The 15913-nt window shown below is 36.5% G+C and overlaps 1 protein-coding gene across 4 annotated transcripts in view; it reads right to left on the reverse strand.

The window, feature by feature from the left end:
• The window catches only part of ZPBP (zona pellucida binding protein), a 158064-nt gene that overhangs the window by 124376 nt on the left and 17775 nt on the right, over window positions 1–15913 (reverse strand). For all 4 annotated transcript variants that reach the window (XR_013158698.1, XM_077118912.1, XM_077118919.1 and 1 more), the window contains exon 4: window positions 4451–4600. Coding sequence is in view for 3 of the 4 variants with exons in the window: in XM_077118912.1 (XP_076975027.1) it covers window positions 4451–4600 (150 nt within the window). In the remaining variant the exon portion in view is untranslated. The remainder of the gene's footprint in view (window positions 1–4450; window positions 4601–15913) is intronic.

Consider the following 15913-nt stretch of genomic DNA (forward strand, 5'->3'; position numbering starts at 1 on the left):
ATGCCCTAGACCACTGCACATGAGGGTCCCATCCTCCAGACCCATGCACCCACATAGCCACATCCTCCCTGCCCCTGGGTGCCCACACTCACAGGCACCAGTATAGCATGCCCAACCTGCGCCTATACTGGCAGTGCAACATATCACCTCACTGTTGTGCCCCACCCCATGCCCTGCATTCTGTTCCATATTCATCCTGCAAATGCAAGGCTTTAGACTACTGAACAAAATCAACTTTCAAAGTAAACTAATCAAGATATTTACATGTGATGAAGACAGCAGAAGATCACTAAGCATATCATGATGCAGAAAGCTATAACCCAGACTAACCACCAAATTAAAACACCAGAGAAAGGTACATGGATGATTTAGTGGCGGAATGCTTGCCTTCTGTGCAAGAGACCTGGGTTTGATTCCCAGACCATGCACCCCCAAAAAAGAGAAAAAAAATACCAGAGACACAGACGCTGAACAACCAAACAAAGATGTTCATATAACTCTACTAAATTAAATTAATGGGATGGCTAATGACATAAAAGAGACCAAGAAGACACAAGAAAAGCATAAAGAGGAATTTGAAAGAATAAAAAGAAATAAAGCAGATATGACAGAGATTAAAAATGCTGTAGACCAAACAAAAAATATACAAGAGACCACAACAGCAGATTTGAAGAGGCAAAAGAAAGAATAAGTGAACTAGATATGACAACTGATTTTGAATGCTCAAAAGAGCAAATAGCAAAAAAGATGGAAAAATTAGAATTAGATCTCAGGGAAATGATGGAAAAACAAAGTGTGCAAATACAAGAATCATTGGTGTCCCAGAAGGAGAAGAGAAGAGTAAAGGGCTAGGAAGATCAGCTGAGGTTATAATGGGGAAAAACTTCCTAACCCTTATAAAGGACATAAATATACAAGTCAAAAAAGCTCAATAAACTACAAATAGAATAAATCCAAATAGGTCTTCCCCAAGACATATACTAATCAGTCTGTCAAATGTTGAAGAGAGGCAGAAAATCCTGAGAGCGACAAGAGAAAAATAATCTAGTATGTACATACAAGGGTAACCACATAAGACTGAGTACCAGCAAGGGAAACTTAAAGGATAAAAAAACAAAGAGGGGAAAGAATATATAGATCTAACAAATAAAATCCAAAAGATAAGATGGCGGATTCAAGAAACACCTTTTCAGTAATAACTTTGAATGTTAATTGGCTGAATTTACCAATTAAAAGATACAGATTGGCAGAATGGATTAAGAAATACAATCCAGATATATGCTGTTTACAAGAGACTCAGCTTAGACACAGTATACAAACAGACTGAAAGTGAAACAATGGAAAAAGATATTCCTCACAAGTTGTAATCAAAAGAAAGCAGTATAGCTAATATACTATATTAGTACAGTATATTAGCTATACTAATATCAGGCAAAATAGACTTTTAAATGTAAACGCATAATAAGAGACAAAGAAGGACACTATATATTAATAAAAGGAACAATTCACCAAGAATATAAGACAATCATAAACATTTATGCTCCCAAACAAGGCACTCCAAAGTACACAAGAGAGACATTGGCAAACTGAAGGGAGCAATAGATGTTTCAACGATAATAGTGGAAGACTTCAATACCTCACTCTCTTCTATAGACAGAACAACAAAACAGAAGACCAACAAGGAAAGAGAAGTTAAACTTGATAAATGATTTAGTCCTAACAGCCATATATAGGTCATTGCACTCTAAACTCTAGGATATATATTCTTTTCCAGTGCTCATGAAACATTATCCAGGACAGATCATACGCTAGGGCATAAAACAGGTTTTTATAAATTTAAAAACACTGAAATTATTCAAAGCTAGAAACAGAAGCGCAAATATTGTATGATCTCATCGATAAACTACTAAGAAGAAAACTGGGGCCTAGATTGTAAGCCCTTATAGCAGAGACATTTAGTCTGGAGAGGATTTTGAGGGGCTGTTTTATATATGTATAACCTGGTATTTAGAGATAAGAAAAAAGCCCATCAGGTCAGGATTAAGGCAATTCGGAATCCAGGGGCAAGGAAGACATTGCCTGTTTTTAGAACCACATCTACTATTTGAGACCAAAGAAAGAAAAGTTTATTTTGTCTAGAACCTAAATTTTCTGTAGCACATAATCTAACTCAACCTGTCTGGACAGATCATTAAACAACTGAAACAAAGGGAGCCCAGAATAAGAATGAGGTCCTTTAATCCTGTATAGCTTAACGTAAAATGCCTGGATACATTCCAGAATATATTAAGCAGACAATCAAGAGGTGTTGGCAGAGTCCCTTGAGGGATGGGAGAAAAAAATATGGAATTATTTAACTTGGTCATCAAGGAATCCCGTGATACTGTGTCAAACATTAGGGCCACCCAAATCAACAGCCAAGCCCTTGATCTTAAGGCTTGCTCTTATGAAACTTATATATGGAGCAGAGAAGCTTAGACTACATATACACACATATATTTTTACATGCACTTATAACATATGTATGCCACAATTACAAGTTGTTTAACAATGGGGTGGTACATGGGGAAAATGAAATTAATACAAATTAAGATCTATAGTTAACAGTAACACTGGAATATTTTTTCATTAATTGTAACAAAGGCACGATACCAAAACAAATGTCAATAATAGGGGAATATAAGGGAGGAGTATGGGATTCTTTTTTTTTTCCTGGAAGAATGAGAATGTTCTCATACTGACTGTGCTGGTAAATGCACAACTATGTGATTGTACCAGGAGTCATTGATTGTACACTTGGAATGGTTTGTATAGTTGTGAATAAAACTGTTTTTAAAAAAATCTAAAATAAATAAATTAAATTAAATCTGGAATATTATGTGGCCATTAAAAGGAAACAAGTAGGTCTTTATAATAAAATAGAATGAATTACTGATTTATAGTTAAACAACAAAAGAAACAGGTCTCTAAAATCAGAGTTTTTGTTAAATGAAGTTTTATCCTGCAAGCATTTATATCATAGTGGTAAATACTAGAAAAGCATAAAGGATAAGACTAGAACAAGAATTTTTTTGGTTCAGATGTGGTTCCCCTACATAACTAGGCTGTAAGGCCTTGAGAAAGCCATTTCAGCTCTCTGTTAGTCAGTGACCTCATCTATACAGGATGGATAATAAGTGGTACCTTATTGCAGAGTTGTGATGAGAACTAGGTAAATTAATACAAATAAAGCACTCAGAACAATGCGTGGCATGGGTAAGCCCTATGTAAGTGTATGTATTTTGTAGTATTTGTTACTATAATTGCATGTAAAAACACATTGATAGGTAAATATGTACTCAGTAAATATTAGCTATCATTATAATTACTATAACTCATTTCAGCACTTATTACATTTGTTAGCTTTTGGAAAATGTTATGAAAATTTTAAAGTATATGAATCAACTTGATAGATGCAAGATGGAAATAACCATGTAACAAGATGAAGTATGAGTGTTTAAAAAATTTAGATAAATTTATTTACCCAACAATGTTAAAATGATTTCTCATAAAAATACATTTCTTCTTTGGATATATAAGATAGTGGTTTTATATATGTGACAGAAGTTTTTTGGTGGCCAAAAATTACCAGGAAACCACTCCTAGTTCTGCCATTTGTTCTTCCTCCCAGCTGTGAAAACCTGTTTTCTTACCTTTTCTAGTTCATTCTTTGGCTTGACACCTTCCTCTATGTTCAAAGCAAAACACTCCACTCTTTGCTTCCATTGTCACATCTCTTTTTCTGCCCTTGATCCTCATACTTTTCTCTTATCAGGACCCTAGTGAGGACACTGGGCCTACCTACATAATTTAGGATAATCTTGTCATCTCAAGATCCGTAACTAAATCACATATGCAAAGTTCCTTTTGCCATATAGGGTTACAGTCATCTTTGAGGAGTCATTATTCTGTCTACCACACAAGGAACACCAGTGAAATGAAACTTGCAAGCAATCTTTGTCCACTCTGTTCTGGCCACTGCACATTACCCTGACTCTCTCAAGCTCAAATCTCAACAGATCAAACTACCAGAAAAGAATTTTACAGTGACTTCATACTCCTGCTTTTGGGAATATGAAGATGATGCTCAGAATTTAAAAGCAGTATAATCTGTAATATCGTCATAATTATTTTAAAACATGATTTCTGCACTCCCTGCCTTCATTTACTAGTTAAATTTATCTGTGTACGTGTCAACAATCCCCTGAGGAAAAAGACTTTGTCCTGTTTACATTCTGTGTTCTTACCATTAGCCCCCTACAAAGTGATTTGTAAAAATTTGGCAAGAAAAACATGGTTTTCATTAATAGATGTTACAAATGACAAAGTTATTTAAACACAAACCTGTTGAAAATATTTAAACATTTAAAAACACTAAGAAATTTTTAATACAACTAAATAAACTGCTTACCATACACAAGATATTTTAGTTGAACGCTTTTTACAATTTCTTCCACAGTAGGTTTATATTCAAGGAAACATGTGTAAACTCCACTCAAAGACTCCTCAAAGTTCTGAAATATAAGGCTTCCTGTGGTTGTTACTTGTGCAGTGCTGTTTTCTAATAAAGAATAAGACAGAGTACTTAGTTGCTTAAATTAACAGATTGAGATAAATAACCCAAAAATGTCTATTTAAGCAGGATAAAACCATCAAAATTTACCCACAAAGTGACTGAAAGGAGCTAAGGGCATATCTAGTCATTGAATCTAAGGCTTGCTGACAGTGGGTGCCAGGAGACCTTCTCAATGACAGACTTTGACTAACCAGAGTTCATCAACTGTGTGGCTGCCTAAGTGGTAAGAGACTAACAATCACAAGTCCATAATGTGTTCCTTATCTGTTTCTTGCATTGAAATGGGGTATGTGATTTCAGCAGAAACTGACCTCATAGTAATCTAATAAAAGATGTTCCTGAATATTATTGAAATTTTAGAATATCATTCATCAATGAGGCCATGCATTCCTTCAATAATTTGAAATGAAATTTTTCCAAACCAGTATAATCAATTAATAAGTATATCAATATATATTTGAATACATATTTGAATTACTACCACAATGTTAAAATATTATAAATAAAGGCCAGAAAATTGAGGTTTATATTATCTATAAAGAAATGTCCCTTGACTTCCTTTTTTTTTTTTTTCGGATGTGTCAAATCCAAGGATTTATTGAACCCTGTTGACAGGAAGAGAACTTTAGGCTTGGTGAGCAAAAGTTACAATGCTAGAGTAAGTAGGGCAAATTATCTTGTTGGAGCTTCTCTTTGCATTTTATCTCTTGATTCCTGTTTTGTTTTGTTTTTATTAAAGTAGTTATAGGTTTACAAAAAAATTATGCATAAAACACATTGTGCCCATGTACCACCCCATTTGACTGCCTTCTTATTTAAATAAATAAATAAAAAGCAACACTTCAAAAAGATTCCCAGAGAATTTCATACCCAATGCAAGATCCTTTTCTAAAATAACACTTTTCAAATAGCCTCTTACGTGACTAAGTCTAAATACTATAAGAACAATGTGACAGCAAAAATTCAACAAATAATTGTTGAATTAAAGCAGAAACATATTCCTCTATCTTCAGATCTCAGCTTGATTATCTATTCACAGAGTTGGGCTAAATTTCTTTAACTTTATACTTTAAGGCTCTAAAATAATATAGCAAATTGTTATGGATTGAACGGTGTCCCCAAAAAAGATATGTTCAAATCCTAACTCTTAGTCTCATGACTATGATCCTATTTGTAAACTGGATCTTTGAATATACCATTAATTAAGAAGAATCCAGACTGGATTAGGATCCAAGTATCACTGGTATTCTTAAAAGGATAGAAAAGTTGAACTCAGACAGAGAAAAGACAGCCACATGAAGGAGGCCGAGCCTAAGCTATGTCACAAGCCAAAGAACTCCACAGCTTGCCCTCAAGCCACAGTCAGAACCCTAAAGACCTCTGAGGAAATCTGATCCTGCCAACACTTTAATCTGAACTTCTAGCTCCAGAATTGTGAGACAATAAATTATAGTTTTAAGCCACTCAATTTTTTTGTCATTTGAAATATTTTATTTATATTAAAACAAACACTGGGGCAGGCCACGTTGGCTCAGCAGGCAAGAATGCTTGCCTGCCATGCCAGAGGACCTGGGTTCGATTCCCGGTGTCTGCCCATGTGAAAAAAAAAAAAAAACACTAAATATAAACTTTGAGTTTTGAAGATAAAACATTAAATTTTCAACAAAATTCTCACTTCAACACTCCCCCAATAATTTGGCTTCAAGCACTGAGGCTACTTATGTAGAAAGACTGAGAAGTATTGACGTCTTTAGAGACTCTTTTTGCATAGTATCTAGGTAGAAATCCCTGGTAGTCAATCTAAAATCTTTTCTAATAAAAACTGGAAAAAATGTTTGTAGCATGGAAAAAAGTCCTTCATATGCTTGGGAAACATCAATATAAATCACTTCAGCTGTTTGATTTTCTTTTTCATCAATATAAATGACCTTTCCTCCTTTAAACTTTCTTTTTATTTCTTATTGGTCAACCCTTTAATCACAATTTCTTTTATGGATCTTCTCCAAGAACTTCCACATTTCTCTTTGGGACTAGAAATCAGAACTTGTTAAAAAAAAAAAGGTGGCTTCTCTGTCCCCACAGCCTTTTTTTCTAATTTAATAAAGGAGAAACTTGAATGTCCAACTATAAGGAATTGATTAGATGTAGGAAAATTGTCCACAGCCATAAAAGATATATCAAAATATTAAAAGACACATAAAATTGCCAAGATAAATCAAGTGATGAAAAGACAGGTTGAAACACAGTAATACAATATGATCTTCTGCTAAAATTATTTTATATCCATATATATGTATTCACAAATATATATAGGAAAATATATGTGAAAATGTTAATGATTTTTCATCTTTTTTAATTTTTTTATTTTATTTTTTTAAATACCAAAAAAAACACCTAACAAATGCAAACATTCTCATTTTGATCATTCCATTCTACATATATAATCAGTAATTCACAATATCACCACACAGTTGCATATTCATCATCATGATAATTTCTTGGAACATTTGCATCTGTTCAGAAAAAGAAATAAAATGAAAACAGAAGAAAAATTTATACATACCATACCCCTTACACCTCCCTTTCATTGATCACTAGCATTTCAAACTAAATTTATTTTAACATTTGTTCCCCCTATTATATATTTTTATTCCATATATTCTACTCGTCTGTTGACAAGGTAGATAAAAGGAGCATCAGACACAAGGTTTTCACAATCACACAGTCACATTGTGAAAGCTATATCATTATACAATCATCCTCAAGAAACATGGCTACTGGAACACAGCTCTACATTTTCAGGCAGTTTCCTCTAGCCTCTCCATTACATCAGGACTAACAAGGTGACATCTACTTAATGCATAAGAATAACATCCAGGATAACCTCTCAACTCTGTTTGGCATCTCTCAGCCATTGACACTGTCTCATTTCACTCTTCCCCCTATTGGTTGAGAAGGTTTTCTCAATTCCTTGATACTGAGTCTCAGCTCATTCCTGGATTTCTGTCCCACGTTGCCAGGAAGGCCCACACCCCAAGTCATGTCCCACATAGACGGGGGACGGTGGTGAGTTTGTTTGTTGTGCTGGCTGGAGAGAAGAGAGGCCACATCTGACCAACAAAACAGGTTCTCTTGGGGGTAACTCTTAGGCCTAATTTTAAGTAGGCCTTTATCCTTTGTGTGGTTAAGTTTCATGTGAACAAACTCCAAGACTGGGGGCTCAGCCTATAGCTTTGGTTGTCCACACTGCTTGTGAGACTATCAAGAATTCAACTTGGAGAAGTTGAATATTCCCCCGTTCTCATCATTCCCCAAAAGGGACTTTGCAAATACTTTTTAGTTCACTGTTCAAATCACTCTGGGATTTATCAGGATACCACTCTGGACAAACCAACAAAATCTCATGTCCTACTCAAGGTTCCATGTACTTATGGTGTTCAATTAAGCTGTCTACACAAGTTATATTAGGAAATGCACTAGTCAAAATATAAATTTTGTACCAAATAAACATTTTTTGCTTTAGTCTCACATATAAGTTGAAATTTAAAAAAATTAATTAGCATCTATTTTCAGCACCCTACAGTAATGAAATTTCTTTGTTCTTCTTCATGCAAAAACATTTTTTAAATTTGTACATTTAGTCACTATCATTATGCACTCTAGGCATTCCTAGATTATACCATCTCAGTCTTTATCATCTATCTTTCTTTCTGATTTCATTTGTGCCCCCAGCCCTTTCTTTCTATCATTCTCACATTCAGCTTAATTCACTGTTTTAACATAATTGTATTACAGTTAGGTAGTATTGTGCTGTCCATTTCTGAGTTTTTACATTCAGTCCCGTTGCACAATCTGTATCCCTTCAGCTCCAATTACCCAATATCTTACCCTATTTCTATCTCTGGATGGTCTCTGTTGCCAACGAAATATTCCAAGTTTATTCATTACTGTCAGTTCATATCAGTGAGACCATATAGTATTTGTCCTTTTGTTTCTGGCTAATCTCACTCAGCATAATGCCCTTAAGGTCTATCCATGTTGTTATATACTTCATAACTTTATTCGCATAATATTCCACTGTATGTATATACCACAGTATGTTCAGCCACTCATCTGTTGATGGACATTTTGGCTGTTTCCATCTCTTCGCAATTGTAAATAGTGCTGCTATAAAGAGTGGTGTGCAAATGTCCATTTGTGTCCTTGCCCTCATGTCCTCTGAGTAGATACCTAGCAACGGTATTGCCAGGTCATATGGCAATTCTATATTTAGCTTTTTGAGGAAACGCCAAACTGCCTTCCACAGCGGCTGTACCATTTGACATTCCCACCAACAGTGGATAAGTGTGCCTCTTTCTCCACATCTCTCCAGCACTTGTCATTTTCTGTTTTATTGATAATGGCCATTCTGGTGGGTATGAGATGATATCTCATTGTGGTTTTGATTTGCATTTCTCTAATAGCCAGGGAAGTTGAGCATCTCTTCATGTGCCTTTTGGCCATTTGTATTTCCTCTTCTGAGAAGTGTCTATTCAAGTCTTTTGCCCATTTTGTAATGGGATTGGTTATCTTTTCGTTGTGGAGTTGAACAATCTCTTTATAAATTCTGAATACTAGACCTTTATCTGATATGTCGTTTCCAAATATTGTCTCCCATTGTGTAGGCTTTTTTATGTTCTTGATGAAGTTCTTTGATGCACAAAAGTGTTTCAATTTGAGGAGCTCCCATTTCTTTCTTTCTCTCTCTCTCTCTTTCTTTCTCTCTCTCTTTCTTTCTCTCTCTCTTTCTCTCTCTCTTTCTCTCTTCCTTTCTTTCTTTCTATCTTTCTTTCTTTAATGCTCTTGCTTTGGGTGTAAGGTTTAGAAAACCACCTCCAAGTATAAGATTTATAAGCTATCTCCCTACATTTTCTTCTAACAGTTTTATGGTCTTAGATCTAATGTTTAGGTCTTTGATCCATTTTGAGTTAACTTTTGTGTAGGGTGTGAGATATGGGTCCTCTTTCATTCTTTTGCATATGGATATCTAGGCACCATTTATTGAAGAGACTGTTCTGTCCCAGGTGAGTTGGCTTGACTGCCCTATCAAAAATCAATTGTCCATAGATGAGAGGGTCTATATCTGAACACTCTATTCAATTCCATTGGTCAATATATCTATCTTTATGCCAGTACCATGCTTTTTTTGACCACTGTAGCTTCATAACATGCCTTAAAGTCTGGTAGCGTGAGCCCTCCACTTCATTTTTTTCCCTCGGGATACTTTTAGCTATTTGGGGGACATTGCCCTTCCAGATAAATTTGGTTATTGGTTTTTCTATTTCTGAAAAGTAAGTTGTTGGGATTTTAATTGGTACTGCATTAAATCTTTAAATCAATTTGGTAGAATTGACATCTTAACCATATTTAGTCTTCCAATCCATGAACACGGTATGCCCTCCCATCCATTTAGATCTGTGATTTCTTTTAACAATTTCTTGCAGTTCTCTTGGTACAGTTGTTTTGTCTCTTTAGTTAAATTTATTCCCAGATATTTTATTCTTTTGGTTGCAATTATAAATGGAATTCTTGATTTCACCCTCAGATTGTTCACTACTAGTGTACAGGAAACACTACAGATTTCTGAATGTTGATCTTGTAACCTGCAACTTTGCTATGCTCATTAATTAGCTCTAGCAGTTTTACTGTGGATTTTTCATTTTTGGCATCAAAACAGCATGGTGAGAGTTTTACTTCTTCCTTTCCAATTTGATGCCTTGTATTTCTTTTTCTTGTCTAATTGCTCTGGCTAGAACTTCCAACACAATGTTGAATAACAGTGGTGATAGTGGATATCCTTGTCTTGTTCCCGATCTTAGGGGGAAGTTTTCAGTTTTTCCCCATTGAGGATGATGTTAGCTGTGGGTTTTTCATATATTCCCTTTATCATTTTGAGTAGGTTCCCTTCTATTCCTATCCTCTGAAGTGTTTTCAACAGGAGAGGATACTGTATTTTGTCAAATGCTTTTTCTGCCTCAATCGAGATGATCATGTGGTTTTCCTGCTTTGATCTTTTCATATGGTGTAGTATATTAATTGATTTTCTTATGTTGAACCATCCTTGCATACCTGGGATGAATCCTACTTGGTCATGGTGTATAATTCTTTTAATGTGCTGCTGGATTCGATTTGCTAGAATTTTGTTGAGGATTTTTGCATCTATATTCATTAGAGAGATTGGTCTGTAGTTTTCTTTTTTTGTAATATCTTTCTCTGGCTTTGGTATGAGGGTGATGTTGGCTTCATAGAATGAGTTAGGTAGCTTTCGCTCCTCTTCAATTTTTTTGAAGAGTTAGAGCAGAATTGGTATTAGTTCTTTCTGGAATGTTTGGTAGAATTCACATGTGAAGCCATCTGGTCCTGGACTTTTCTTTTTGGGGAGCTTCTTAATGACAGATTGAATTTCTTTACTTGTGATCTCTTTGTTGACGTCATCTATTTCTTCTTGAGTCAAAGTTGGTTGTTCATGCCTTTCTAGAAAGTTTTCTACTTCGTCTACATTGTTTTATTTATTAGCATAAAGTTGTTCATAGTATCGGGTCATTCCTTCCTTTATTTCTGTGGGGTCGGTGGTTATGTCTCCTCTTCCATTTCTGATCTTATTTATTTGCATCCTCTCTCTTCCTCCTTTTGTCAGTCTTGCTAAGGGTCCATCAATCTTACTGATTTTCTCATAAAACCAGCTTCTGGTTTTGTTGATTTTCTCGTTGTTTTCATGTTGTCAATTTCATTTACTTCTGCTCTAATATTCATTATTTCTTTCCTTTTCTTGCCTTGGGGTTAGTTTGCTGTACTTTCTCTACTTCTTCCAAGTGGACTGTTAATTCCTCAATTTTTGCCTTCTTCTTTTTTGATATAGGCATTTAGGGTAATAAATTTCCCTCTTAGAATTGCCTTTGCTGTGTCTCATAAATTTTGATATGTTGTGTTTTCATTTCCATTTGCCTTGAGATATTTACTGATTTCTCTTATAATTTCTTCTTGACCCACTGGTCGTTTAAGAGTGTGTTGTTGAGCCCACACATATTTGTGAATTTTCTGGCACTCTACCTCTTATTGATTTCCAACTTCATTCCTTTATGATCTGAGAAAGTGTTTTGCATGATTTCAATCTTTTAAAATTTATTGAGACTTGCTTTGTGCCCAGCATATGGTCTATCCATGAGCACTTGAGAAAAAGGTGTATTCTGCTGTTGTGGGGTGTAATGTTCTATAAATGTCTGTTAAGTCTAGCTCATTTGTTGTATTATTCAAATTCTCTGTTTCTTTATTGATCCTCTGGCTAGATGCTCTGTTCATTGATGAGAGTGTGGAACTGAAATCTCCAACTATTATGGTAGATGTGTCTATTTCTTTTTTCAGTGTTTGCCACATGTATTTTGGAGCATTCTGACTCGGTGCATAAATATTTATGATTGCTATGTCTTCTTGCTGAATTGTTCCTTTTATTAATACATAGTATCCGTCTTTGTCTCTTTTAACTGTTTTACATTTGATATGTAAATATGTTGGATATTAGTATAGCAACTCCTGCTCTTTGCTGATTGTTATTTGCATGAAATATCTTTTCCCAACCTTTCACTTTCAACCTATGTTTATCCTTGCGTCTAAGATGTGTTTCCTGTAGACAGCATATAGATGGGTCCTGTTTTTTAATACATTCTGCCAGTCTATGTCTTTTGAATGGGGAATTTAATCCATTAACATTTAGTGTTATTACTGTATGGGTAGTACTTTCTTCTACCATTTTGTCTTTTGGATTTTATATATCATATCTAATTTTCCTTCTTTTTATGTTTACTCATAGTCTTCATTTCTACACTGTTCTCTACACCTCTCTCTTCTGCCTTTTCGTATCTGTCTCTAGTGCTCCCTTTACTATTTCTTGCAGAGCTGGTTTCTTGGTCACAAACTCTCTCAGTGATTTTTTGTCTGAAAATGTTTTAATTTCACCCTCATTTTTGAAGGACAATTTTGTTGGATATAGAATTCTTGTTCAGCAGTTTTTCTCTTTTAGTAATTTAAATATATCATCCCACTGTCTTCTCGCCTCCATGGTTTCTGCTAAGAAATCTACACATAGCCTTATTGGGCTTCCCTTGTATGTGATGGATTGCTTTTCTCTTGCTACTTTCAAGATTCTCTCTTCCTCTTTGACCTCTGACATTCTGATTAGTAAGTATCTTGGAGTACATCTATTTGGGTCTATTCTCTTTGGGGTATGCTGCACTTCTTGGATCTGTAATTTTAAGTCTTTCATAAGAGTTGGGAAATTTTCAGTGACAATTTCCTCCATTAGTTTTTCTCCTCCTTTCTCCTTCTCTCCTTCTGGGACACCCACAACACGTATATTCGTGCGCTTCATATTGTCATTCAATTCCCTGAGTCTCTGCTCATATTTGCCCATTTTTTCCCTATATTTTCTTTTGCTTGTCGGATTTCAGATGTTCTATCCTCCACTTCACTGATCCTATCTTCTACCTCTCAAAATCTAACAGTGTAGGTTTCCACTGTTTTTTTCATTTCTTCTACTGTGCCTTTCATTCCCATAAGTTCTGTGATTTGTTTTTTCAGACTTTTGATTTCTTCTTTTTGTCCATTCCTTGCCTTCTTTATATCCTCTCTCAATTCATTGATTTGATTTTTGATGAGGTTTTCCATGTCTGTTTGTTTATTCTGAATTAATTGTTTCAGCTCCTGTATCTCATTTGAATTGTTGGTTTGTTCCTTTGACTGGGCCATATCTTCAATTTTCCTTGAGTGATTTGCTATATTTTGCTGGTGTCTAGGCATTTAATTACCTTAATTAGTTTATTCTGGAGATTGTTTTCACTTCTTTTACTTAGGGTTTTCTTGATGGATGAATTTGTTGTCTATTGTTCTTTGACATTCAATTCAGCTTTTTCTGGACCTCTGGCTTAAGTTTTGTTTAACAGATCAGAATTTTTCAGTTCTTATTTTCTTGTTTCTTGCCCTGCCTGTATGGTGCCTTTTCCCCCACTCTTAGGAGGGTCTACCTAGGTATTATAGACCCCAGCTGGATTTTCCCAGACCAAACTGGCCTCCTGTCAGGAGGAAAGAATCACCTATGTCAGTTTTCCCTGAGGGTGAGACCCAGAAGCTTGAAAGACTTTCCTGTGAAGTCTCTGGACTCTGTTTTTCTTATCCTGCCCAGTATGTGGTGCTTGTCTGCCTGCAGGTCCCACCAGCATAAGATAATTTGGTAACTTTAACTTTGGCAGACTTTCCCTGCTGGGGTCATGGTGGATACAGAGGAAAGGTTGTAGGCTGCTTTTAATGGCTTCAAATTACTAAGCCCTGGTGTCTGAAATCCTTAAGGGAGTGATTACACTTGAGTTGGGCTTCACCTCTCCCCTGGGGATGGTACAGGCTCTAGACAAGCTCTCAAACAACCTTGTTTCTGTCTATGCCTGGGGAAGTTACAGCCTGAGAAGTCCTGCTGCTGTATCAAAAGGCAGTCAAGACTTTGTAGAAACACAGTCACAAAAACCTGTTTCTTTTTTTTTTTTCTTTTTCCATCAGTCCTGCCCCCTTGGCACCAGGGCAAAAATGAGCGACCTCCGCTTTGACCACGTTCACCTGAGCTGGGGTCCTATTTTTAGTTGTCAGAATTTGTTAATTAATTCCACAACTGGCATTTGGTTGTGCTCAGCCCCTGCTGCTGGTAAAATCTCTTTCTTTCTCCGCTGTGAAGCAGCCTGTGGGGGCACTGGCCACCGTGGCTTGGGGAACTCACGGTTCTGGGGGGGCTCGCAGCTGGTCCAGACTGGGGTACGCTGTGTGTCCAGTCACTGGTGTGGCCCCAGGAGCTGTTCTGTACTGTTCTTGATTATTTAGTAGGTGTTCTGGAGGACAAACTAAATCATGCACCTTGCTAAACCGCCATCTTGGCACCTCTCCTAAGCCACTCAATTTGCAGTACTCTGTTAAGGCATCCTCTCATATTAAGATGCAAATATTTAAGCATAATTTCTGTAAATATAAAATTAAGTTTTTCACACAAAATGGCGTGGAATGAGGGAAAGCAAAATTTACCAAACAAAAGGCTGCAACACCAGCCCAGACCAGTCCTGCTGTTGGGCATGGGGAGGGAACTTCTGATGTAAGGAAGTGGGGATAAGAGCCATTTCCTTATGTGAGAAAAGAATGTGAGTTAGATCTCTTGGATAAACTGTATAATCTCTGGAGTACCCAGCCAATGGGAAAACAGGGGAGGGATTTGCTTTGGGAATAAATGTTGCTGCCTCCTGTTATTTGCCACACCAGCCACCATATTTCAGTTGTGGATCCAGTCTTTCAGCAACATGAATAAATTATTTTCTCCTCCACAATTGGGTGAGTATTTATTCTCTTTCAGGTCTGAGTTCCTTTCTGACAACTTTGGGGGCTCGTTCAGAATACGAGGCTTCTGAGGAGGACTACTGGGGAAGACAAAGGGAAGGCACACTGGGGTGATTGAGCAGTCTTGGATTCTACCACTGAGGGCACACTTCCAACAGCCAGAAGGACCTGAGACCAGCCACTTGGATCCATCAATTGTGAACAAGAAAAGGGGAAGGGCAAATCAGCCTCAAAATGACCAGGCAACTCTGTGCATACACCAAGGTAAGAAAAACAGGACTTAATTATTGCCTTGGTGGTCAGGAAAATTCTGATGAGCCCGAGGTTGAGCATGTGTGTATGAGAAGCAAATGTAGAGTCCCAAGCTGTGGATCCCTTCTCCTACAAGGGAAAGGGCCAGAGACAGACAAAGTGAAATGGTGCTGAGAGAAAGAAACCCAGACAAGACTCAGAATGGGTAATAAAGGCAATCAGCTGGCCAGGGTAAAAAGGAAGGGGGTGCTTATAGGGACCCCCAGGAACATTCCTTCAAATAGTCCATTAGGGAGAACATCAAAACATTAGGCTGAAAGTGATCGGACCAAGGGAAAGGACAAAAAGAAAATGATTAAATATTGTAACATTTGGATAAAAGAAAGCATTTTGCTGCCTGATGTATTCTGGTTAAAATATGGAGCAGATGAGGATTGGCTCTGTGCCGACCTCGTGCTTTATTAATGAAAAAAAGTCCCTCTCCAAAGAGAAGTCTAATTATACTATACGTTGGCTAAAGGGAAGAGGAACAACTCTTTATCCCATGAAGATTAAAATCCCACACCCAGAGACTAAATCTTAAGAAACTAAAGTCTGGGATCCTTTATTGAGAATTCCCCTGCCCTATGCTTCTCCTTCCCTGGG

This window comes from Tamandua tetradactyla, chromosome 1 (genome assembly GCF_023851605.1).
Source record: "Tamandua tetradactyla isolate mTamTet1 chromosome 1, mTamTet1.pri, whole genome shotgun sequence".
Classification (NCBI taxonomy): domain Eukaryota; kingdom Metazoa; phylum Chordata; class Mammalia; order Pilosa; family Myrmecophagidae; genus Tamandua; species Tamandua tetradactyla.